The following is a 24,030-nucleotide window of genomic DNA, read 5'->3' as shown; positions in this document are numbered from 1 at the left end:
TAGTTATTCAACATCCTTAATCATCCGACAGAAGGGAAGAAAGAAAAACGAGACAGAGTATTATCTGTTGCTACAGCTTTAAAACATTCTTCCTTTTCTTTCTTCCTCTTTCCATTTTTCTCTGTTCATGTTTCAAACTTGACTTGTCGAATCCTTGATAGTTACTTTCTATGGCTCTGTCCTTGAACAGATTAAAAGCTGCCAATATACATACGGAAGTAATGAAGAAAACTTTTGAATTGAAAGCCATGTTTAATACTAGAAGAGTTTCTGATGGTTAGCTATTCTATGCAAGTCCTAGAGATGAAAAAGTTTTCAGTGAGTAGCTGTTCTGTATAAGTCTCAGACTTTAAAATTTTGCAGTCAAAGAGCTTTCTATGTGCTGGAATGCTAAAAGGTTCAATATTTTTATGGAGTAATTCTGGTTTCTGATTGGTTGCTTAGAGAACGTGGCTCCACTTGATTGGTCAGTTTCTATCATCAGTGTCTATAAGTAGAACATGACAATTTTTTTTTAAGCATACTATTTTTATTATATGAAAAATATTGTAACATATATTGGCTCTGTCCTTTTAACAGATTAAAAGCTTCCAATATACACATAAAAGCAATGAAGAAAACTAATGCCAACTAAAGAGTTCCTTGTTCGTATGTGCAGTTTTTCACTTTATCAATTTTTTTTTCTCTTGTAACTCCATAAAGAAATTAACCATTTCCTTTAATAATAGTATTACCTCAACAAGTATAAGTATCAATAAAAAGCAATATTATACCATAACATTGTTGAAAATATAGTCAAGTGTTATATATATAGTGTTCCTATTTACAATGCCTCTCCACAGAACAGAGTTAGACACCAAGGTCATTCGTAAAATCTGAGCACAGGATAATACCTAGTTGTCATACCAGTCTTTGCTTTGCCATCATTCTGGCTTACTTGAACCATTAGTGAATGCTTTATTGGCATGGTTTGGCTCAGTCCCAGAAGATGCACTCTTCCAGGCTTTACCTCCTCCTTGGTTTATAGCCAATTGCTTGGGAAATGCTCTGGGACTAAAAGTGCCCTTGATTTTCTTCACCTTGTTCCACGTCTTTCTACAGTGGGGAAACAGATACCAACTGATTTCTTTTTGTACATATGTATCCAGATTTCACAGGCATGATGTGCACATATCTCTTAGAATTTATCATGTGCATAATTATTGTTATGCATGTTTCATGCAATCTTGTATTTATTTTCACATTTTGACACCAGTTTATCTCATTTTGTAAAATCATGTGGTGGTCCTTCGATTTTTGACTTGCTGGGGTTTTCTTTGTTTCCATTTTGGTTTAGGATTAATGAGGTCATGCAGAGGAATACTACCTTTCAGAGTTTGCTTTATGTTGCGTCCAGCACCGATATGTAAAATAGCACCGTTTTGTGGCAGCAATTTGCGGCAACCTCTCCATAGTAAATGACAGTCCCTGCGTGGTGAATAGTTGCTCCAGTCAGTAGAGAACTATTATAAATACTTGTCCCTTTGGGGGGATTAGTATTAGAAAGAACATCTCATATGTCAGGTCAAACATAGAACTTTCAACCCTCAGACACAGGGAAGAAAGAGCGGGGGGGGGGGAATCAGTAGAAAGTTCTGGCCATATCCCTCATCTTGGTGACCGCTGAGGGTATGGCACTGGTTTCCTAGTATACAAATAAAAAAAAAGCAACAAAGACTTACAAGGAAGAACCCAAACTTAAGTACATTATGTATAAGTCAATTGTACTTTTGGTGTATGTGTATGTGTGACATCATAGTGGAAAAGGACCCGAAAAGCTAGCATTCACATCCTAGTTTAATTCCAGTATATCATCTAGGACCCTTCAGATAATTTGTCTGTTGAAATTGTTCGGTTGAAGTCAGCTCATCTCATTGTCTTGTTAAAATCTCCTCAGGTCTCCTCTAAGCCAAACTGGCTGCTAAATATATTAAACTTCGACCAGAAATCCAAGATGTCAGATCTTTGTTTCAATCATATCCATCATATGAGCAGAAATGACTATCATTCGCTTTCTCAGCCACTCCCAACTATCTCCCAGAAACTATCAAAAATAACCTGTGAAGCACTACACGTCTGAATAGGTTTAATAGATTTCAGTGGCCTCACCATTGTCTTTCCATTCATCTCGATTCTGACCATTTTTCCTTTTTATGAATCATTTCCTCTACATTCTCCAGGATCAATGTTCTTGGGAGATAGTATCACAGTTCCATAGTTTTATGTGATTATTATTGCTTATTTTTCAGTTATACACACAAAAAAAATGTTCCAATCTCTTTGGTGCTATCTTTTATAACAAATGGATAATCACATTAAGATAGCAGTGTAAATATTGATTATTTTTATTGAAATAATCCTGTCTTTAACTCCCTAGAACATTTCCAGGAACCAATTAGGAACCTTGTGAACTCATGCTCCAAGTTCAGAACCTCTTATTAGCAGTTTTTTCTTTTTTTATTTATAAACATTATAAGTTATAATCCAATGAAATTATAATGTACAAAAAATGTGTATGGGCTTCAAAAGAAAATGCAGAAACCTATGATAATCTTGTATCCACTAAGTATCTTGCATTTCATTCAAAGCAATGTTGTTTAAGGATATATAAGTTTACAGATGTCTATCCCCCAAAACCCTAGAAGTTTGTCAAATGTAAAAAAAAAAAAAAAAAATTAATAAAACAAACAAACAAAATCTATAACATTTGTTCCAAAACATGTTCTATTAGTAAAAAAAAAAAAAAAAAAAATTATATGGAGATTTAGTCTTACAAATATATAGAAGAATAAATAAAAGAAAAACATTTTTGTAAAATTTATTTTCCATAACAAAAACAAGATGTAAAAATAGAAAAAAACAATATTAATGATGGATTACTTCGGAAGCTTCTTCATCGGATTCTGATTCTGACGGTGCAGCTCGTACTTCTTTATACCATTTGTTTGTTAAATTATCCATTTGATTACGGCCCTCGCGGACTTCCTGAAAAAGAAAACGTACCATTACAACATTGCTATAACAAAAAATAACCTTAAAGAATGAAGATTGGTAAGAGGGACGATAGCTATAAAGCTGTGATTTGATTTTGAAAGAGTATTCTTAAAATTGTAAATTCAGTTAGTGAGATGTAAAGTGAGAAGCAGGTGGTCTTGTGGCCACCTGGAAAAGAAATAAACAGTGTAAAGTCTGATGAATTTGTCACATGAAAAGCGGTGATGTTCATTGTTGAATTGAGATTTTAAATATTCTCCAGCATTTATTATCTTCAATGCATTCTAAATGCAAATTTCAGCTAATAAGATGGCAGCCAGAAGGGTGGTCCACGAATGTAATCCAGATAAAATCACCAAGACAATTACGGAAGAAATATTCAACAATAATATCAAAAGAGAATATATGGAGAGATAGTTAGAAGAAAACTGAATGCCTACTAGACACCATTTTTGGGTTTCTTTGATTTCTGAACAAGGGTTTGTCAGAGCTTGAAGATACTAATCATCAAAAGTAAACCCTGACCAAATATTCAAATAAAATATGGTGGGCCAGCTGCTCAAGCCACCCAGCACATCCCCAGGTTGTGAACAGGGGCACACCCTTTATGAGAAATTAATAATTAAAAAATGAATAATATAAATATACATACACCAGGCAGGAAGAGATAAGTAATGGTGTTAACCTTCTCTCCTCTCAAAGTGGCACCATGGCCATGACAGAGGCCAACCAGGGTCAGCCATCAAGCCTTGATACCAGATGTCTTGAACCCCTTAGTTCTAGCAGTCAAAAATAAAAAAAATAAGAGGCTTAAGAGCCCCGCTATGGTTTGTTGCTAAAAGGGTGTTGTTGTCTTCCTACTATTACTCAAAGTTTAAAAAGTGGAGCAAAACAGAAAATAAAATACAGACCGAGAAAATAAGAGACTGATTTCCCTGAAGAAAAAAAAAAAAAAAAAAAAAAAAAAAAAAAGAAAAGTTAAAAAATTTTTTTTTTTTTATTGCATTTTCACCCCAAACTTTGATGTAGGGGGCTACTATCTGGGACATAATTGCAGGGACACTATTAAGGGAGTTTCATCATCATGCAGTCAGTCAATCTTGACGATGACTAGTTGGGGCCTCAGTACTTTATCCCTCGATGTTGGTGTAATCTCACTCCATCACCACAGGACTTTCCACCTTGGCTCCAAACTTGCTTGCGCAGTTTAGGTGCAGTATCTGTTGCGCATCAGATAGACACCTTCTGAACCTCCAATGCTCATGCTCAGTGGAACTAACCCGCGACAACTGACAGCAGAGAAGGCTGCAGCTTCTGGTCGAAAGTAATCTCAGTGAGGTAAACAGCTGCCCTATTGTGTCTGCTACTACGCCTTTTCTTTCTGGATGAGGTTCCATAGCCTTTTAAGGAAATTTGCTGTGATAAGGCTCACAAGGTAGTGATGTTTGATTTTGGGGTTGGTTCCCCTAGTCTTCGCCCAACCAAGGGCACCCACAAGACAGTGGGGTAGGGGTTGGTAGTGTGCCAGGGCATGTCCACACATCGGTGGGCACTACTTCTGGGGTCCCCTACTACTCCGAGATCTCCTACATGTTTAGCCTGGGGCCGCAAGGCACCCAGTTACTGTGTGTGGCCATCGTGGAGGCACTATGTACTGGCAGGAAGACTTATGTAAAGGGAGTTTAACAGCAAGATGTCTATTCACATTACAATTGAATTTCTGCATGTTAGTACAGTCTGGGAAACGAACCCAGAAGTGAATTCCAAAGTCTAGAAGTTCTAGGGAAGAAACTGTTAGAGTAAAAGGTTTTCTGGCATCTGGGGATCTCTCTGTAGAGGTGGGATTTTGCTGCTTGTTGGGCTTTTTGGGGGGTATTTATGTTGAGGAAGTACAAGGGCTTGTAGTTCATCAGAGCATCTACCATTAAAATACTTGCAAAACAGAGAGATGCAACATTTCCTCAGTGGGACAGAGGCTGAAGCCAGCTGAAAGTTCAGGACCAATTAGGTTAGCGATTCTTTTGAACCCGGTTCAGGAGTAAGAAACTAGTAGCAGGTGCACCAGCCCAAATATGACAACAATACTCCATACATGGTCGAATTGTGGCCTTGTAGAGGTACAGGATACTCTCAGGCGTAAGTAACTTTCTGGCACAGTAGAGAGAGAGCTCACCTTCCTCGCAGCAGAGACAGCAATGTCCTCGATATATCTGTTTGATTGTTTTACGGTATATCAACCCTTTTAGAGCTATTTAATGCTGAATCCAGTAATTTTGGAAAAAGGTTTTTTATATCTTCAAATATTTATTCATAGTGTTTTTGGTTTGGTTGTTTTTTGTAGAGGAAAATTGTTGTTTTTGACTTTGCAGAACATGAGTGAATTTTGCAAAGGGAAAGGAAATAACATTACTTTAGGTCAGGAAGCCAATATCTAGACAACCTGATCTGGCAGCTCCAGTCATTTATAGGAGAGACGAGTAACTGTAATAAACACTGACAGAAGAGACAAACATTTCATGCTACTTCAGGGTTCTTTTTGGAAAAACAAGACATAAGACAATATGTATAGGTAGATCATTCATACCAAGTTTGAAGACAATTTTCCACCCTTATATATAAATAAGAAACAAAATTTTAAAAAATATTTATTTGAAAAAAAAAAACAAAAAAAAAACAAAAAGAAAAGAAAAAGAATAATGAAAGAAATGCAATTTTTTGTATTGCAAAGATTTTTCAACTTGCCTGTTGTGTGAAACGTCGTGTGAAGAAAGGGATCAGATATTTGACATCAAGACGTAAAAATCCTCTCAAATGGGGTTTCACAAAATTTATTTCATATTCTTCTTCTGTTAATTCAGAAAGATGTTCAGAGTCAACTGTATCACCCTGGAAAAAATAAAAAATTGAAACCTTTTTAGCAACCCTAAATGTTTTTTTAATGCAGATGCATCACACAAATTAAATCCAAAAAAATAAAATAGTCTTGAATTGCTATTTTTAGTTTGTTCTTTATTTTTATAACAAATAGGGTGACCCGGCATTGCCCAGAACAAAAGTGTAGCATAACTTTTATCCTTTTCTCTTTCCTCCATCTGTTTCTCCTCCTTTTCCCCTCTTCTTCACACAATGTCTTTGTCTTTCTCTGGATATGCACACAACTTGAGTCTGCATAAAATTACTTCCTTTTAGTAGCCGGAAAATAGCCTACATGAAAACGTTAAAAAATGTGTATATGTCTTTATAACATTTTGAATCCCAAGAATGAGTCGTATTCTTCAAATTTTAGCTATACATCCAGGATTACACTAATTAAAAAAAAAACAACTTTGTGAGTGTTTGTTGTACATTTTTCTAGTTTTAACTGAGCAAACAGACATTTGCCTTTTATATAATAGAAAAAAATGTCAACATTAAATCTGAAGTATCTTCATAAAAAGGCAATTAAAAAAAATTTAAATTAAAAATCTTGAAAAACACAAATAAATAAAATAAAAAAACTTACCATTTCTTTAGTTTTACTTAAAGAAATTTCAGATCGTATTTTTTTCCTTTTCTCTGCTTTCAAAAGCTAAAAAAAAAAATAAAAATCCAAAGTTAATATACACATCTTAAAATTTGTTTTCCTTACTATATTATCACACATCAACCCTTTTCGGAATATTTAACGCTGAAACAATATTATAAACGATCCATTAAGCATAAGCTAGTATTTTTATCCTTATCTTGGGTAAATTCCACAAATGTATTAGTGTACAAGTTTGATAGATGTACTAGAATTTAAACCCAGCATGATATATTTCACTGTCCCACACCTCCATATTTTGCTACAAAAGTAAAATATAAATGCAACAATGTGGACGAATATTTCATATAATCAGATTCTTCTTAACTAAAGATTCAGGTCGTTCTTCAGTGTCATATGTTCAAACATCACATTAATGCACATATGCATCAGGAGTTGATAATCGAGTCTTTATTATTCCTGATCTTAATAAATAACCTCTTTAATGCAATTGCATCCAAGATGGATATATTTGTTGATGAGATTATGCTCTATTCTCAAAATGTTAGCAAATTAAACGCACACATATCCAATACAATAGTTGAATCTGTAATTTACCATGAAGAAGGCCAGGGGAATAGTTGGCCGAAACGTTGTGAAACAACTAATAAAAGATTAGGATAATTGTCCGCAATAAATAAAATTAATAAATAGTTGAATCCTTAGAAAATGGCCTCCTGTCTAAAGTAAAATGGATGGTCATGTTCAATGTCAACAATTATAAGAGACCAGGATTAGTAACACCTTTGTCAAGAGCCTGCCATTTAAACTCCTCAACCTAACATTTACAGGTAACATGAATTTGAATACATATAATAAAGGTGGGCTTTCTCTCTATCAGGTTAAAAAAACTAATTGCACCTACCAGTATCCTATAATGTCTATAAAGCTACCATTGCTCCAGGAGTATTTTGTCACATGTAGGACAGTGCAACAATCATTGGTTTCTCTCTCTTTTGGACAGAGTGATAAAAAGAAAAAAAATCTCTAATACATATCTTAAAACTGTCTGCTAATCTCCAGTCTCATTGATGCAATGTAATTTTACCTCTAGAAAGAAAATGGCTTGGTGTTTAGATTTTGATTGACTGAACTCATTCTAATTAACTTGGATAACAGATTCATTATAAAAAAAAACATAGTTTTCTAATTGGTCAATTGAAGAGTGTGATTCAATTTCTGCACTGGGCAGTAGAGATTTTTTTTCTTCAATCACAAAATATAACCTTTTTGTTAAAGATAATTTAAAATGATCAGACTTGATGTTGGTAGTTCATTCCAACTTATTTTTTTGACCATTGTTAAAACTTTACTAAAACATTCATCCTCCTTCTGATTTATTCCTTTTTTTTTTTAAAGTCTTCTGGTTTTGACTTTTTGAGAGGAGGAAGTGCTTCTTTTAGTAAAAGTGGAAAATTTACACAGAATGATAATAAAAATGAAGTGTTGCATGTCTGGGTCAATATATGTTCTTATATGTGCGTGTATTATACATTTGTGTGTGTGTGTGTGTGTGTGTGTGTGTGTGTGTGTGTGTGTGTGTGTGTAACATCTATGCATATAATGAAAGTCCTAACTCCTTCTGTTCTCTTTGTCTTTCATCTCAATCTCATTGGCCTGGAACCAAAATCCATGCTCCAAAAATACAACACGTTTCTTATTTGTGGAGACAGTCTTCATTCATGGAGTCTTAACGCTCTGGAAAGGTTTTTCGCATGCAACCCATTTCTGATTTCTTTCTTTTTCTTCTTCATATTTCCTAGATGACCAGTCTTCTTTGAATCTTGCTAATTGCCTTTTAACTGCTTTGACGAACTGCTCCGAATAAACTCTCAACCGAACTCCTTAGACTAACTCTTTAAGCACATGCTCCTTCCTTTTTATATTAGGGATGGAGTGTGTGTGTGTGCATGATCTTCTACAAGATGCACCTGCAACCAATGCGTTCACAACACGTCAGAGTGGTGTCACCAGGTTTGATGAGTTTTAACCTTTTGACCCCCATCGCACCCAACAACATCCCACACTAATTGTGCTATTCATATCATGGACTCCATAACATAAGCAAAATAACAGAAACAAGAAACTGAAACTTCCTACCTTCATTATTGGCATAGTTGCTCCTCCCAGGCACATGATAGTGAAAAGAACAATAATGAGAGTCGTTGTGACAAGGATGTAACGTTTTTCAGCTGAGAATTCCATATGAAGGCTCAAAGCAAATGCAATAGCACCTCGTAAACCTGAAATCAATCATGTATATGTTTATTATTATTATTGTCTATTGACCAAGTATAGGCTTCAAAACTACTCAAAAGTGCACCTCATCTAGCATGAAGTATTTCTTAAAACATTAATACTAAAAACAAGCACTCATAGGCTCCAAACTATTAGAGAATTGCACCAAATTTGGCATGGAGAACAATTACTGCCTATTATATTAAATAGGTACAAAAATAATGTTTTTTGACATTCAACTATCTATATATATATATATATATAAACGGCATTATTTTTGCACCAACCTAATACTATTACTACTAATAATAATAAACACTTAAATTCTGAAAATGTATAGGACAAAATTTCACTAAATTTAGCATGAAAATCTTTTAGAATCCTGCATGTATGTGTGTCACCTATATAAAAAATAATTTTGATTTTCCCTGAATGCACTGTTTTAATAAAATAATCAAACAATTCCTAAACAAATCTTTCACTCACCATTTACAGCACTCCCTAAAGTGCGTTTCAATGAACTATTCGTATAATTCATGTTTAAAAATTACATTTACTTCAAACAAACTGCTCATCTCAAACATGTAGTTCTACAAATAAGGTAGCAAACAGTTTCACTCTATTAAGTTCTCTCACTCCCCTCACATCACTGTTACTTTACTCTAATTTTTAAGCCATCATTTATTTCATTTTTTCACTCATACTAATTCTAACATATTACACAACATTTAAAAAAATAATACATGTTCCTTTACTTTCACTTATATTCTGAATGGTAACCTGAATGTATTTGAAGAATAAATGAATATTGGAATGCTTTCTTTTTAGGATTGCTCCTTACCCATTAATACTTTTAATTATACCTCAGAATGCTTGAATAAATGAACAAAACACCTCAAATCACATTCAAAATGGTTTCTTTGCATGACTTCTACACTCAGCATAAGTAATTTAAACATTCACTATGTTTTACATTTTTATTTGCTATGTGATTACTGCTTTCATTTTAATACAAAATATTTCCAGACATGTTTTTTATTAAAAATAAGCTTATGCTGGACAGTATTTGATCATATTGAAAAAAAAAAATGTATGAAAGTTTTGGAGTTAGATGTAGTTGAGATAGCAGGATTAGTTTGCAGGTGAAATGATATATTAATGTCATTAAATTTGTTGGCCTGTCTGTTAGTATCAGATTAAAACAGGGATACTTTAGTATTCAAATACTATTTATGTAAGCTGGATCTGTAGACATAGGTTCTATCAAAGAGAGGTTAAAGAGATTTTTCTCTTAATATTTCAAATTTTTTTTTAAGTCCATGATTCGAAATCATGAATAAAAAGTGATAATTCATGTCAGAACCGACAGAACAGTTTTATTAAGACAATAGCATACTTACCGCTAAACCACATAATAAATTGCATATTTCTTGTTATTTTATGTTCTCGAAAAAAGTTAACCAAAAAACATAAAGGGAAAATATTGATAGCTCTTCCACCAAGACAAAGGACCTAGAAAGAAAACAAACATGTTTATATAAGTGTGTGTGTGTATATATATATATATATCTCCCATAGGTTCTGTTTGGATTTTAATTCTTGAAATTTAATAGTAAATGAAAAAATCAAACGAAACTAATATTTATATATCATACATATGCATTTGGAAATATTTCATTTTTATTAAATTTTATTTAAAAAAAAAAAAAATTTTGATTTCACTGTTGAAAGTCCTTAAAATCTGCTTGAATACTACCAGTTACATTAACCATTCTCACAATTAAATATCACAGAATTAAAATCCGAACAGAACTCATGAGATAACTCTATATATGTATATCTCTAGTTAACAATGTCATGAACTGTCCCTCTCCACCTTCCCAGAGTTGACTCAAAGATTGTGTGCAACCATTGAGACAAAGGGATCTTGAAATGTTCTATAATTGGTGATTTTATGAATCCTAGAGTGAAAAATCTCCCAGATGCCGACAGAAGTGAAATAAAAAATTACAACCCACTTAAAAAAAAAAAAAAAAAAAAAAAAAAATCGATTTTCAAAATTTCCCCCTCTCTCTTAAGTGAAATATTTTGGTATTTTTAGTCACATATTATGGACCCTTCTCTCAAAAATAGGAAGATAGAGTGATTTGAAAATTAGTTTGGATCACAATATTGTAGGAGAAACATGTTTGTCTTTTGGACTTTATGAGGAGAAAATCTTGGGTTTCTATAACCCAGAACTGATAAACTTCAAACTGCACATTATTATCTTTTATTCCTTTCCATTTTGAAGATATTTTTTTCAGGACTACAGGATATTTGACTTTTTTTCATGTTTGACCAAATTCAAAATCTCATCTTCTGCAACAATATATATATATATATATATATATAGTCTTTGAAGTTTTTAACCTTTAAAACTATACAAAAAAAAATATAATTTTTTATCATTCGTTAGAAAACCATCTAGTCAGTAAGTCATTCAACCACCTGCAATCACTGCATCAGACCGCTCTAGAATTTACCATAGCACTAATAATTTATTTTTTTGAAGGGATCACCAGTTGCTTACCATGAAACACTGTTTTGGGGAGATATATATATATATATAGAGAGAGAGAGAGAGAGAGAGAGAGAGAGAGTCCACATAAACCCATAATACAATGAATAAAGTACTAATTAAAAATCAATTCTAAGTGACAGTGTTCTGGAGGTCGAAAAATTCAATCTAGCAATACTAAAAATACAATTACAGATTACTTAAAACTTCTACCCGATTCATGACTGATGGGATAAGAGCAAGTTTTCCTGTAGATTAATTAAACGGTTCCGTTCAAAATTCGATAAAGATTCCAGTGTTTGACAAAATACATCTGAAGAAGCTTGGTGGGTACATCAGTCAAAACATTGAGAATAAAATCCAAGATAAAAACATTTGAAACATTATTATATCGTATTTATACATAGAACTACTGAAATTCATTATTATTAATTTTCTAAGCATATTTTCACAAAAAGTAAATTAAATCCTATTTAATATAAATGATTTATCCAGAACTCTTTAAGAACATAGATTACTTTCATAAACTTTTCGACATTATAGTTCTCTATATTTCATTGCAATTCTTACTTTTTACCATGTTGATATGCTTTTATAGCTCCTCAAAAGTAAATTGTAGAACAAAATTATTTATTAAAAAATATAACTCCCTTTTCTTTTTTCATCTCGGTCCTTTTTGTTTCTGTACTCCATAAATGGAGTTCATTTCATCTGGAAATTATAACATAAACTGGAGTTTGTTTTGGAGGGGCTGTAACAATTACAATCAAAACCGCAAAAATGGCTCTGCTAAAATTTCTGTACACATTTTTTATTTATTAATACAGAAAAATACTAAGATATGGTATTTATGTCTTAATTTGACTTTTAGGAACTATCTTAAATGGAGAAAAATTGAAATTTGACATGCAAAATTCAAATATAAGTGAAAAAAATTTTATAGTGATATAAAATTTAAGAATTGCCTTCAGAAATTATTTTTTTTTTTTAATTAAGATAGCAAATATTCTGAGATAGCTATTTGTATCTACCAACTTTTTAAAGACATACATGAAAATATTTTGGAAGAAAAAGAAAAAAAAGAAAAAAAGGAGGGCACAGAAATGTTTGAGTAGTGTTAAAGAGCGCTACTTGAAGAGGATTAAAATACCTATTTTGTTTAACTTTTGTTATGTATTCACATATAAAGGTAATTTATATGTAGCCTTATTCATTCTCTTTAATGGAAAATTCCTTTACGAGCAATTTAGGAAACTATTTAGATGATCAATGGACACATCTTTTAATTAATGTAATTATGTCAAAGTAAAAGAAAATTATCAACTAATTGTTGATATTTAAATTTTGAAGAATTATTGGAGTAGAGGATTTAAACAAATGAAGTCATTTAAATTACAAAATTTAAATTGTAATTTCTAAATATGAAAGAGAAAAATCAATATGAACATAAAAATACTTACGATACTCCAAATGACAAAAGATGGTTTCACATTGAGATGAAAGCTAAATAATGCCATTCCCAAATATGCAAATACACACGTCTCTAAAATTATAAAAGTAAATTTTATTTTTTAAATAAAAAGTTAATATAGATTTAAAAATTCTTTAAAAGACAAAGAAAAGACATAAAAACAAAACTGAACATTCTGAGTGAATACAAAAGTCTTGAGTTTGTCTTCTGGATTCAGCTTCAGCAACATTACTAAAAATAATTTAGTTTCTACTAGAATAAATGAATAAAGGGAGTTTGTAGCTGATATTAAATATGTGCAAGATTGAAGATCCCATGCCTAACTGTAAATCCACAATGCTAGCATTATGGGTTTAAAGTTAGATGTGGGATATTCAATAACATTCAATGTTTTCTTTCTACAATCTCTGAAAAAGATGTGACACTTTTTCCACACAGTCCTTAGAGACTTTAACTTCTGAGTGATCACTATTTTTTCAAATAGCTAAATTATATGTACCAACATATTCTCTCACATGTACTAAATATTTTTGCAATGTTATTGTTATATTCTTACTTTAAATAAGAATACAACAAGAAACACAGGGTTATGGGTGAAAGACAAAGGGAGTTATTTACAAGGGAATACATGTGACATAAGAATTACTCGACATCTTTTCTTATTCTCTTCCTGTCTTTTTTCCTTCTGTCTCAGTCACGTGAGAGGGTCAATATATCTATAGTTCATTTCATCTATGAAGGGATGTTAGGTTAGTCCATTACATCAGTTATAGTCAGAGGTTCTAGAAGGAGTTGGACTCCTAAGAATGTTTCAGTCAAATTTTTTTTTTCTTTCATTTATTATTGATTGTCTTCAGAATTCTCGGGGCAACACTGAATGGGAGCACAGCTAGTTTTAATAAAAAGCAACAAAAGGTTATTCTTGGTATTTATACTATTTCGTGGCTATCATGCTGTTGCTAACAAGTCTGGAAATTGTGAAAGAAAGGAAAATAAAGCCACTGAAAAAACAAAGAAAATTAACAGACATTAAAACAAATAAAAATCACCAGAAGTTGTTAGAACGTTTTCAGTCGAATGACAAAACAAAACAAAAAAAGAAACGCTTTTGCTTGGAAAAATCAATAAACAGTTTGAATACTTTTAAAATAAGGTGTTGGAGTCGGACCTCATACCATCAAACTCTAGAACTCTAATTGTTATTCTTCATCTCATATTAATCACTGGGAAACAAAAGATATTTTCCAGCATTTGTCTTCATTCCATGTTTCTCAATATCCTTTGTAGTACTTATGTTAATAAGTATCTGTTCTCTCCTTGTCAACTGACCCCACTACCAACTCAATTTTTCTGCAAATTGTTTTATCCCTTTTAATTTACTCTTTATCTGATTATCCATTTTTAACTAATAAAAGAGCACATTCATAGACATCAAATGAAAAATAAAATCTCCTCACAAGTATGGATAGAATATGAAAGATGGCTTGATTTTGTTGTATCTGTTTTGGAACAACAATGTCTATAAGAAACAATTCATGGCAGGATTGGAGTTTAGGTGGCAATTAACCTCAAACCCAAAACAAGTCAAACCAAAAACGAAAGGGACACATATCGATTCATCGTTTTTTATCCATGGAAACAGTGACCATATCGTTCAGTTTACAAATAAGCTGAACTTATTTTCCAAAATTAAACAATATAAATAGAATTTTTTTCTTTTATTGTGAGCAATATTCTAAATTTCTTTTAATATTGACCTATTTTAATATTAATCATTTTCTTTATCACTAAAAGGCATTAATATTAATTTTAGTGATATTTGTTTACTCCGTTGATGACGCACAAAAGAAAAAAAAAAAACCGCTGGTAATGAAAAAAAACAATATAAACAGATTTTTTAAAAATAAAAAACGAAACAATTTTTATTTACATTGTAAATATATAGAAATAGAACTTTTGATAATTTAAAAAATTTAAAACAATACGAACAGAATTATTATGGTACCTTCACCAGAAGTCCAAGAACAATTCTGTTCGTATTGTTTAAATTTTAAAAAAATAATCAAAAGGTTCTATTTCTATGTGTTTACAATGTAAATAAAAATTGTTTCGTTTTTTATTTAAAAAAATCTGTTTATATTGTTTTTTGTTTTTTATTTCCAGCATTTTTTTGCGCGACGTCAATGGATTGGAGGGTTAAAAAAAAAATGAGGAAAAGTGTAAAGACAACATTTGATACACACATGATAGAATTAATGTGGCGAAAAAGGGAAAAAAGCTTTCCCCTTATAATAAAATGCATCCATGAACAATATGTGTTTTTGTAAAAAAAAAAAAAAAAAAATTGTTAGGCGAAAGTACAGAATAGTTACAAAACACCTGCCACCAAAGGTACCAGAACAATTCTGTTCGTATTGTTTAAATTTTTTTTAATTATCAAAAGTTCTATTTGTATATGTTTACAATGTAAATAAAAATTGTTTCGTTTTTTATTTTAAAAAATCTGTTTATATTGTTTTTTTTTTTTTCATTTCCAGCGTTTTTTTTTTGCACGATGTCAACGGAGTAAACAAATATCACTAAAATTGAATTAAAATTAATATTAATGCCTTTTAGCGATAAAGAAAAGGACTAATATTAAAATAGATCAATATTAAAAGAAATTTAGAATATTGTTTTCAATAAAAGAAAAAAATTCTGTTTATATTGTTTAATTTGGAAAAATAAGTTCAGCTTATTTGTAAACTGAACGATATGGTCACTGTTTCCATAGATAAAAACCGGTGAATCGATATAATGTGTCCCTTTCGCTTTTGGTTTGAGTTGTTTTGGGTTTGAGGTTAATCGCCACCTAAACTCCAATCCTGCCCAATTCATTGTATACAATTAGTTAAACACATTTGACTATGTTACCCATAGCTGGGGAATGAAAGTTGCCAAAGCAATCTTCAACTATGGATTCCCAAAATGGATTTGCCACAAAGAACATTGACCATTGCTATACATTTAAATGCATCCAACTGCATTTGCATAACATCTCATCTATAGAAAAAAAGTTTAGTAAGTTTGGATTTTTTCCTAATCAACTTTATAAAACTAAATTTCTTAAAATTCACTCTACTAAATTCAACTGAATTAATCCAATCAATTTATTTCTTTTTAAAGGAGAAAGTCTTACCTGCTATAAAAGCCACTGTTCGGAAAGTTTGTTGTACAGTTATTTGTGTGACAGGCGATAAATTTAAATGAGTGTAATGAGACATTACAATACCGCAGAATAATATTGCCATGATTCCTTGAAAGATTAAAAAATGACATTATAAAAATATGACATTATAAAAAAATGGCATTATAAAAAAAAATGGCATTATAAAAAAAATGACATTATAAAAAAAAAACAAAAAAAAACTAACAGTGCTAGTCCATAAATTCCTCCCATGAAAAAGCAAAAATAAAGAAAAAAAATCTATGATATACATACCCGTAATGAAAAGAAAAATATCATACACTTAAAATCACATAAATTGATCAAGCACAGTAGAACCCCGGGATATGGTAACCCTAGGATATAGTTTTTTCAGGTTATGATGTGGAATACAATGTTTTTCTGATCCTTGGTTATGGTATTTGCCCCATCTTATGGTGTTATTTATAATGTTATTTAATTATATACATGTGTATTATATACTGTACTGTATTTTGTTACTAATTTTTATTACCGTATACCGAGTTCTAGTGTAGTTTCATTTTTATGAAGAAAATTATTGTAAAACAAATTGGAGTTTTTTCAATGCCCCCCTCCTCTCCTTATTAGGAATGGCTTTCTCAAATCTTGTAAAAGTTTGAATTATTTGGAACTATCTCCATCCTGCAAAATGACATTAACAGATCATTGTTTAACCATAAAATCTGATTTTTTTTGTTTGTTTTTGATCAATTTATGTGATTTTTGGTGCATAATATTTTCTGTCAGAAGTACATACACCTTAAATATTTTTCTTTATTTTAGATACTTTTTTTTGTGTGTGTGCATGTGTGTGCGTGTTTAGGGGGAGTTATGGACTTACACCAAAATAACATAAAAATTAGCGTTAACACAAAAGGTGAACATAAAAAAAAATATAAGAAAATGTAAATAATACTTACCAGATAAATGAATTCCTTCTGCAAGTCCGTAAGGCAGATAAGAAAATACCAACATCATACCAAATTCTAAGGAAGGTGTTTTTCGTAAATCAATTGATTTTAAAAGCTGATTATTGTCAAGGAAGTTAAAAATAATGCAAGACAAATAAAAGTTTGCTAAAAATTTCACATTAGAGAATTTTAAAGCATTAAGGACAGTTTGTACATAAATGAGTTGAGATTAATAACAAACCAGCTGAAGCCACAAACATAATATATTGATAATATATATAAGACACTTAACAAAGTCATAGATAGCCCTCATTCATGGGGAGGAGGCCAAAATTATCATATGACCTTCCATGCATGAATTTGTTTTTAAGGAACTATACATTGTGAAAACCACAATTCACTCTTTCCACCAGGTGAGGATTGTTTAAAGACACAATATGTGCTACAGACATAATATTGACAATATCCTTCTCATAGATTAGTTGCCCTACCAAGGCTTGAGAGTTTACCTTTTTAGCCATAGCTGAAAGGAGGACATATGGATTTACATCTTTCCTAACAGTATCAGTGAAAGTGATACTATAGTACCAATGGTATGAAATCTAACAGTAACCATTCATCTCTGCTAGCAGAAAGTAGCTATTTCCATACAATGCATTGAACTTGAGTTCTATAAGTTTCATTTCTGTTTTTATAACTTATTCGAAATGATTCATTTAACACAACTATAAACTTGGACTCCGAGAATTAGAAGTTTATGCTTTTTCTCAGCAGATCAGCAAGGACATTAACTAGAAATAGCCAATTCCATAAGCCAGAACAGTATCCATTAAACCAAACACTTATTCGCATAAGTGTTGGAATACAAAACATTAAGGAAAGTATTTATAAAAATGAATAATACTAAGATAATTAACATAGAATGTGACCTCTCCTAAAAAAAAAAAAAAAAAAATACCCATAGAATTTTTAATAAAATTCTGCAATCCAACAATATCTGGTACAAATAAAATACAGCCTATGTCTGACTTGTGCACCAAGTTTTAGCCATGAATGTCGAACAGTCTTTGTTTTATTACCCTTCAAAGATATGGGGAGCCATTTTGATAATCATCTCAGTAAAAGATGCGATTCTGAATGGGATTCACACTTGCTGAACTTTAAATCTCTAGATTTCTATCTGTGGAGTTATCTCAAAGACAATAGTTATTAAAACAGTCCTCAGACTATCATAGCTCAAATTAGAGTAGTACCAACAGAAGAGTGAGCCAGAGTTATTAACAATATTGCATGTTAAATGCAGGTGCGCTTATCAATGAACAGTGATATAACTGTTGAATTTTCATGACTGGAACTTGGTGGACAAGGCAGGCATAGACTGAAGTTTATTTATACCAAATATGGTTGAATTGTAGAAAGGATTGTGAATCTGACTAATAATTCCATAGGTGGCATTTTTCTTTTCATCCAATATATGTAATTGAAATTTACAAAAAATTAAATTTATCGATTTTCTTGAATTTCTAAACTCTTTTTCTAGAATTAAAAATCATCATCATATTCAGTTTAACACCTATTTTATACGACTGCAGGAGTTCAATGTGTTTTAGAAATTGACTTTCAAACTAACCTATACCTGTCTAAGTTTTATTCCTCTTTCTTTCAAGTCTATCTTTATAATTTCTTCGCATGGCCTTCCCATGTTACATCAGCTGTTTTAGATTTAATAAGAACTCTCATCCATTATTTCAATGTGGCCATAACATTGAAGTATTTTCTGCACAAATCTCATACTATTTAGATTTAATCTTCCTTTGAGGTCAAGCTTGTATTTAAGACTCACATCCTTCATATCATTCTTATAATTTTCTCCATACAACACATGTCCTCAATGATCACTGACTAAATTTCACTTCCATACATAACATGCTTGATAGAGTGTTCCTTTGGTCAACAGCAGTAATGTTTTGTTGGTTCTTAAGTTTCCTAAATTTACTTCATTCACTCCTAACTTTTACAATCACTCCAGCATCTGCTTTTCCTTGTGCCCTAATTGTATCACCAAGATAACAAAACTTCTTGACAACCTCAACAGCCTTGCCTCCACATCTGAATTCTCATCCATCTACATTGTCTTATACTTCATGCATACAAACAAGTTATCTTCTCTCAATCTATTAGTAATTCCACTGCACTTCTTGTGTACCCACATTTTTATGTGTACGACAAAAAATTGAGTTGTGCTCAACTTTCTATAAATTAAACAGAGGAAATTTCCTTTTTCTGAGAGCTTTCTAATCTCGAGATGACTGGAAACAATGCTAGGATAAGCAGAGATTTTTGTTATTTTGCAGTTTTTCTTCAACTAGATTAGCTGCATTGTAATAATATGACCTTCATTGTGAATTATCTGTGTGACAATTAAAAAAAAAAGAAAATTCAAAAAGAAACTTTAAAAAGAAAAAAAAGAAAAATTCTTTCTTACAACTCTTGTTTCCTTTGTTATCTAAGAATATTAAAAAGAGACAAACATTTTAAAACACTCTTTAACAACTTGAAAAAGAAATCTTCATTTGCAGAAAAAAAAACATTTTTGTAACAGGAAAAAGAGGATACAATTGCACTTAACAATCCAATGACTGTGCCGATAGCTGCAGAGGCAAAAAACATAACACAAAATCTTCCCATTGCATAAAAGAATGCAGCTGCTTGACTTTTGAAAACAACAGTTGGATCAGCAAACTCCAATACGGTGCTTTAAAAAGATAAATTAAGGGTTGTTTATTTTATAATATACAATTTGGAAAAAAAAAAAAAAAATGAAAAAAAAAATGACAACCTATAAATTTTGTTTGAATAACAATAAATAGATTAAGTATAAAATTAGGTTAGTTTTATTTCAAATTAATGAAAAAAAATTTTTTTCTCAAAATTACAATCCTGATCACAGTAAAATATATGAAAAGCTCATCTGAAAGCACCCAATACTGTTCATGCAATCTATTTTTATGCTCTATAAATACAAAATCTGTCAATTATTATTTCTTCAATTCATTGAATGTTATTTTCTCCTTGTTAAGAGGTAAAACATTTTCTGATATTATAAAAGCTCACTTTGCAGTTCTTACAGTTTGGATTGGGCCAGCAGTCTCCCAATTTCACTCTGTGCAGTCTTGTCCAATCACTTACTTCCAAGTTTTCTTTGGCTGGCCAACTTTCTTGTAATTTAGGACATTGATGCTTTTGCATTGGTTTATCCATAACTATACCAGCATGATTAAATTTATAGGTTGTCATTTTTTTTTTTTTTTTACTGTTAATCTCATGAAATACAGAGTTTAGCTTCAAACAAACAAATAATGTGATACTGCATAATAGATACCACTTTGAGTCTAACCCAAAGGCCAAGAATAAAGTATAATATTTGTTCTGTTCTCTGTCAGAAGAAGAGAGGCCCTTCATAATTAGGGTAATTTTAATTTTTGTCTTAATCCAGAGTGTCAAATATTGAGGAGCTGGATTTTCCCCATATAAAAAACTAATCTTGCCCTCATAGTTAATCACGTGAATACAGACACTACAGCTACATGCATTAAAAAATATATATCAGTGCAGCCATGAATGCATAGCATATATATATATATATTTGCAAGTACAATGTTGATTGATATTATAAAGCCAACACTAGTATGTAAAAAGAACACACAAAACATCACCTGGGTATAAATAACTAAAAGAAAACAGAAAATGTTTTGTTGGTTTTATTTTAGGGTAAAAAGAAAAAAGAAAGTCTTTTCACCGAGTTGAAGATATAAAATTGACCAAAGTTATTCTCAACCTAAAATGTACACTTAAAAGATAAAAAATCGACTTGAGAGAAAGTGGTATGAATAAAGACTTGGCCACAGAGAAATTAGAAGTCAATTTCTAAAAGCAGTCATGCCACCATGTAAAATGGATGTTAAAACGAATATAATGACTCTGCAAAGTAGGAAAATATCACTTCGAATTTCTATTGTGAAAAGCACAAATTAACAGTGTTTTTCTAGCTATGGCGATTAGTCAAAATGCCTGTTAGAGGCGAGAGGTTGGAGTTCTGTCTGTCATTGTTCAGTTTATATGGTTGTACCTTTTCAGTTGTTAGCTAAAGTCAATATTTACTTGCCTCCCTACAAGAGCAAACCTAAACACAAGATCGATTTTTTTAAGTAGAGGATATCCAGCAGACCAAAAAGAGTCACTCTGGATCAGAGAAATAATCTCACTTGATATTTTCAGTGATTTTTTGAATATTGGGCTTGTTGAAACTTACTAATCTAATGTTTTCAAAATACATTCTGAAAAGAAAAAAAAAAAAAAATATATATATATATATATAATTTCTTAAAATGCATCTATGTAATTTTAAATTTAAAATATGTTCATCAAGTGTGACAGAATTACCGACTGACAAATGAACATATTTTAAAAAAAAGTGCAGGTTTTACAATTATGTAGATGCTACACTGAATAATTTAGTAGCATTTGGTTGAAAAAAATTAATGAGTAAACATGTTTATTTGTTTATTGTAAGAAAATCAAAATGGTTTTGTCTTATAACAATAAGACAAAATTTTTTTAAATCAAGAATGACCAAAATTTTTCAACACTAAATGCATCACAAACTTGTACCCTTTTTTTAGTTCCTTAAAGTGTGCTAATTATGGACATATTAAGTAATTATACACACTCTCATTGGATATATATATATATATATATATATATATATATATATATATGATAGCAGATAGAATTACTATTAGAGGATGAATGAGAGATAAAGTTTACTTTAATGAATTTTAAATATGCATTGATAATCACTTACTAAATATTGACACATTTTGTAGTTATGCATAAAAATATTTTGATTAATTTATGATAATATGGGCATGAGTAATGGGGCACATGTGAAAATATCAGCTGTAAGATAGCTGGCTTGTGAAGATATTAGCAGCAGAAGCCGTTAAGGCACATATGCAAATTAGGAAGTGTGCAAGGGCTTATGTCACAAAAAAGAAAAAAAGGAAAAAAAAAAAAAAAGAACAGAACATGTTCAAGGAAAAAAGAAAAGTGCGTGCCAGGTGAAGGTGAAAAATGGCTGGCTATGGCCGATGTGAGGAGAAGCGTGTGTTGGGTGAGATGGGCGTGTGGCCCCCTGGTGGTAGTGAGAGACTTAAGCCAGTGTCAAGATGGTGGGGTTTTGTTAATTTCATGGCAGATGAAATAAACAGTAAAAAAAAAAAAAAAAAAAAAAAAAGCAGGCATTGTTTGGAAAGTAATGGTAATAAATGCCTTTTGCTAAAAAAGAAAAAGATAAGTTTTACTTCAATGACATATTTCACAAGTTTTAAAAAAAATTTTTAATCATAAGTATCAAAAAAAATGTGTAAAATTTTGGTCATAGTTAAACAACAAAACCAATGAAAATAATTGTTTTGGATTAGAATTAATAACTAGAGCCAAATTTCCTTGTAACCATATTGTAACATTTTTGTTATATTCTTTCAAAAAACTTATCTTTTTTTTTTGTATGAGCAGGCATGTTTCTTTTTCTTTTAAATTATAAATTAGTTTTAATTATGTAACATCCTTACCTTAAATTAAGGATGCGTAACATCCTTACCTTATTATTTAAGATAAAACCCTTACCTTACATAATGTAGTCAATTTTCTATATCAATACAATTATCACACTTACTTGGTTAGTACAATTGATACAGCATCATTAAGGACACTTTCCCCAAAGACCAACATGTACAAAACAGGATCGACATCAAGAGCATGAAAGATGGCAAGCGTAGCAACAGGATCTACAGCTGAAATCAAGGATCCAAAGGCAAAACTCTCGACCATGTTCAATTCATATGCAACTTCGGCCTGGCGACATAAAGGAATCAAAATTAAACAACTATGAAACTGAAGTTTGTCGATACATCAATGGAATGTTTCATTTTTGGAAAATAGTTTTTATATTTTTGGCTTTAAATAAAAATGAATTTAGTCTTACCAATATTTTAATTTCCAATATATGTAAATAGTATGGTATTTCATTCCTGATAATTTAAATTTATTTCATGATTTAAAGATGTGGTAATTCCACCTGAATTTTCAATATCAAAGAATTGGTTAAAAAAAAAAAGTGAAACCTTTCATGTTCTATCCAGTATAATAAATGGAAAGAATTAATATGCTGGAGAAATGAATTTCAAATATTTCTTAGATAAATCTATAAATTAATATATTTTATTACATGATCAAGGAAAATGGTCAGTCAACAGCCTTATATACAAGACATGGACAGGTGCAAAATAAAAAGAAAAATATGAAACGTTTCTTATTTTAAAAAGATAAAGTGATAACTTGGGAGGATAGAAATGAATGACAAAAGTGAAAAAAAAAATAAATAAATAAAGAAACAATTTGGAACAATCAATCATGAGGAAAAAACAGATGCATATCAGTCTTAGTTCAACCTAAACAAACAAAAATTTTCTGGTGTCAATAAAAAGAAAATAATTTACTTTTATTCAACATTAGTATTCAACATAAGTAATGGCAAGAAAATCTACATTCAAAGAAACTTATTTCAATCAGCCAAATTTTGTACAAATTTTTTTTTAAAAACATTTAAAAAAAAAAAAAGAGAGAAAAATAAACTTACTTTTCCAAGGAGGTAAACACCACCACCAATAAAAACAGCAGAAATAACAGTTCCAAAGATGGCAAAAACCATTATTGAACCAATATTTTGAAAGAAATTCCCCTGGTAAAAAAGAAAAAAGAAGAAAAAAAGAAAAATCAGATAGAAATAACAACAGAATTAGAATATTATTATTGTCAACATCAAATGACCTTGTGTCGGAGTGATCCAACTATTGAATGATTTAGAGGATATGACTAATCTCTTGCACTTCAGAAATGATAGATGAAATTATGTAAGTAATGATAAACAAATCATGCAATGATGAAGGATTGAAAAGTCAGTGCCCC

The 24,030-nt window shown here is 31.0% G+C and overlaps 1 protein-coding gene across 2 annotated transcripts in view; it reads right to left on the bottom strand.

The window, feature by feature from the left end:
* Window positions 1-2,841: 2,841 nt before the first annotated feature.
* Window positions 2,842-24,030, bottom strand: part of LOC145277712 (sodium/hydrogen exchanger 8-like) — a 102,705-nt gene continuing 81,516 nt past the window's right edge. The window contains exons 6-16 of one of the 2 annotated variants that reach the window (XM_080129422.1): window positions 23,702-23,803; window positions 22,739-22,917; window positions 19,618-19,756; window positions 17,011-17,116; window positions 16,043-16,159; window positions 12,854-12,936; window positions 10,234-10,345; window positions 8,696-8,838; window positions 6,536-6,601; window positions 5,776-5,919; window positions 2,842-3,024 (exon numbers count right to left, since the gene is read on the bottom strand). In XM_080129422.1, coding sequence (XP_079985548.1) covers window positions 2,905-3,024; window positions 5,776-5,919; window positions 6,536-6,601; window positions 8,696-8,838; window positions 10,234-10,345; window positions 12,854-12,936; window positions 16,043-16,159; window positions 17,011-17,116; window positions 19,618-19,756; window positions 22,739-22,917; window positions 23,702-23,803 — 1,311 coding nt within the window. In that variant the 3' untranslated portion in view covers window positions 2,842-2,904. Of the gene's footprint in view, window positions 3,025-5,771; window positions 5,920-6,535; window positions 6,602-8,695; window positions 8,839-10,233; window positions 10,346-12,853; window positions 12,937-16,042; window positions 16,160-17,010; window positions 17,117-19,617; window positions 19,757-22,738; window positions 22,918-23,701; window positions 23,804-24,030 lie in introns of both variants that reach the window. The other variant, XM_080129414.1, reaches the window with a different exon arrangement.

The sequence above is a fragment of the Euprymna scolopes genome, chromosome 1, assembly GCF_053919585.1.
Source record: "Euprymna scolopes isolate OS-2025 chromosome 1, ASM5391958v1, whole genome shotgun sequence".
Classification (NCBI taxonomy): Eukaryota; Metazoa; Mollusca; class Cephalopoda; order Sepiida; family Sepiolidae; genus Euprymna; species Euprymna scolopes.
This window is presented reverse-complemented; position numbering and strand designations above follow the sequence as displayed.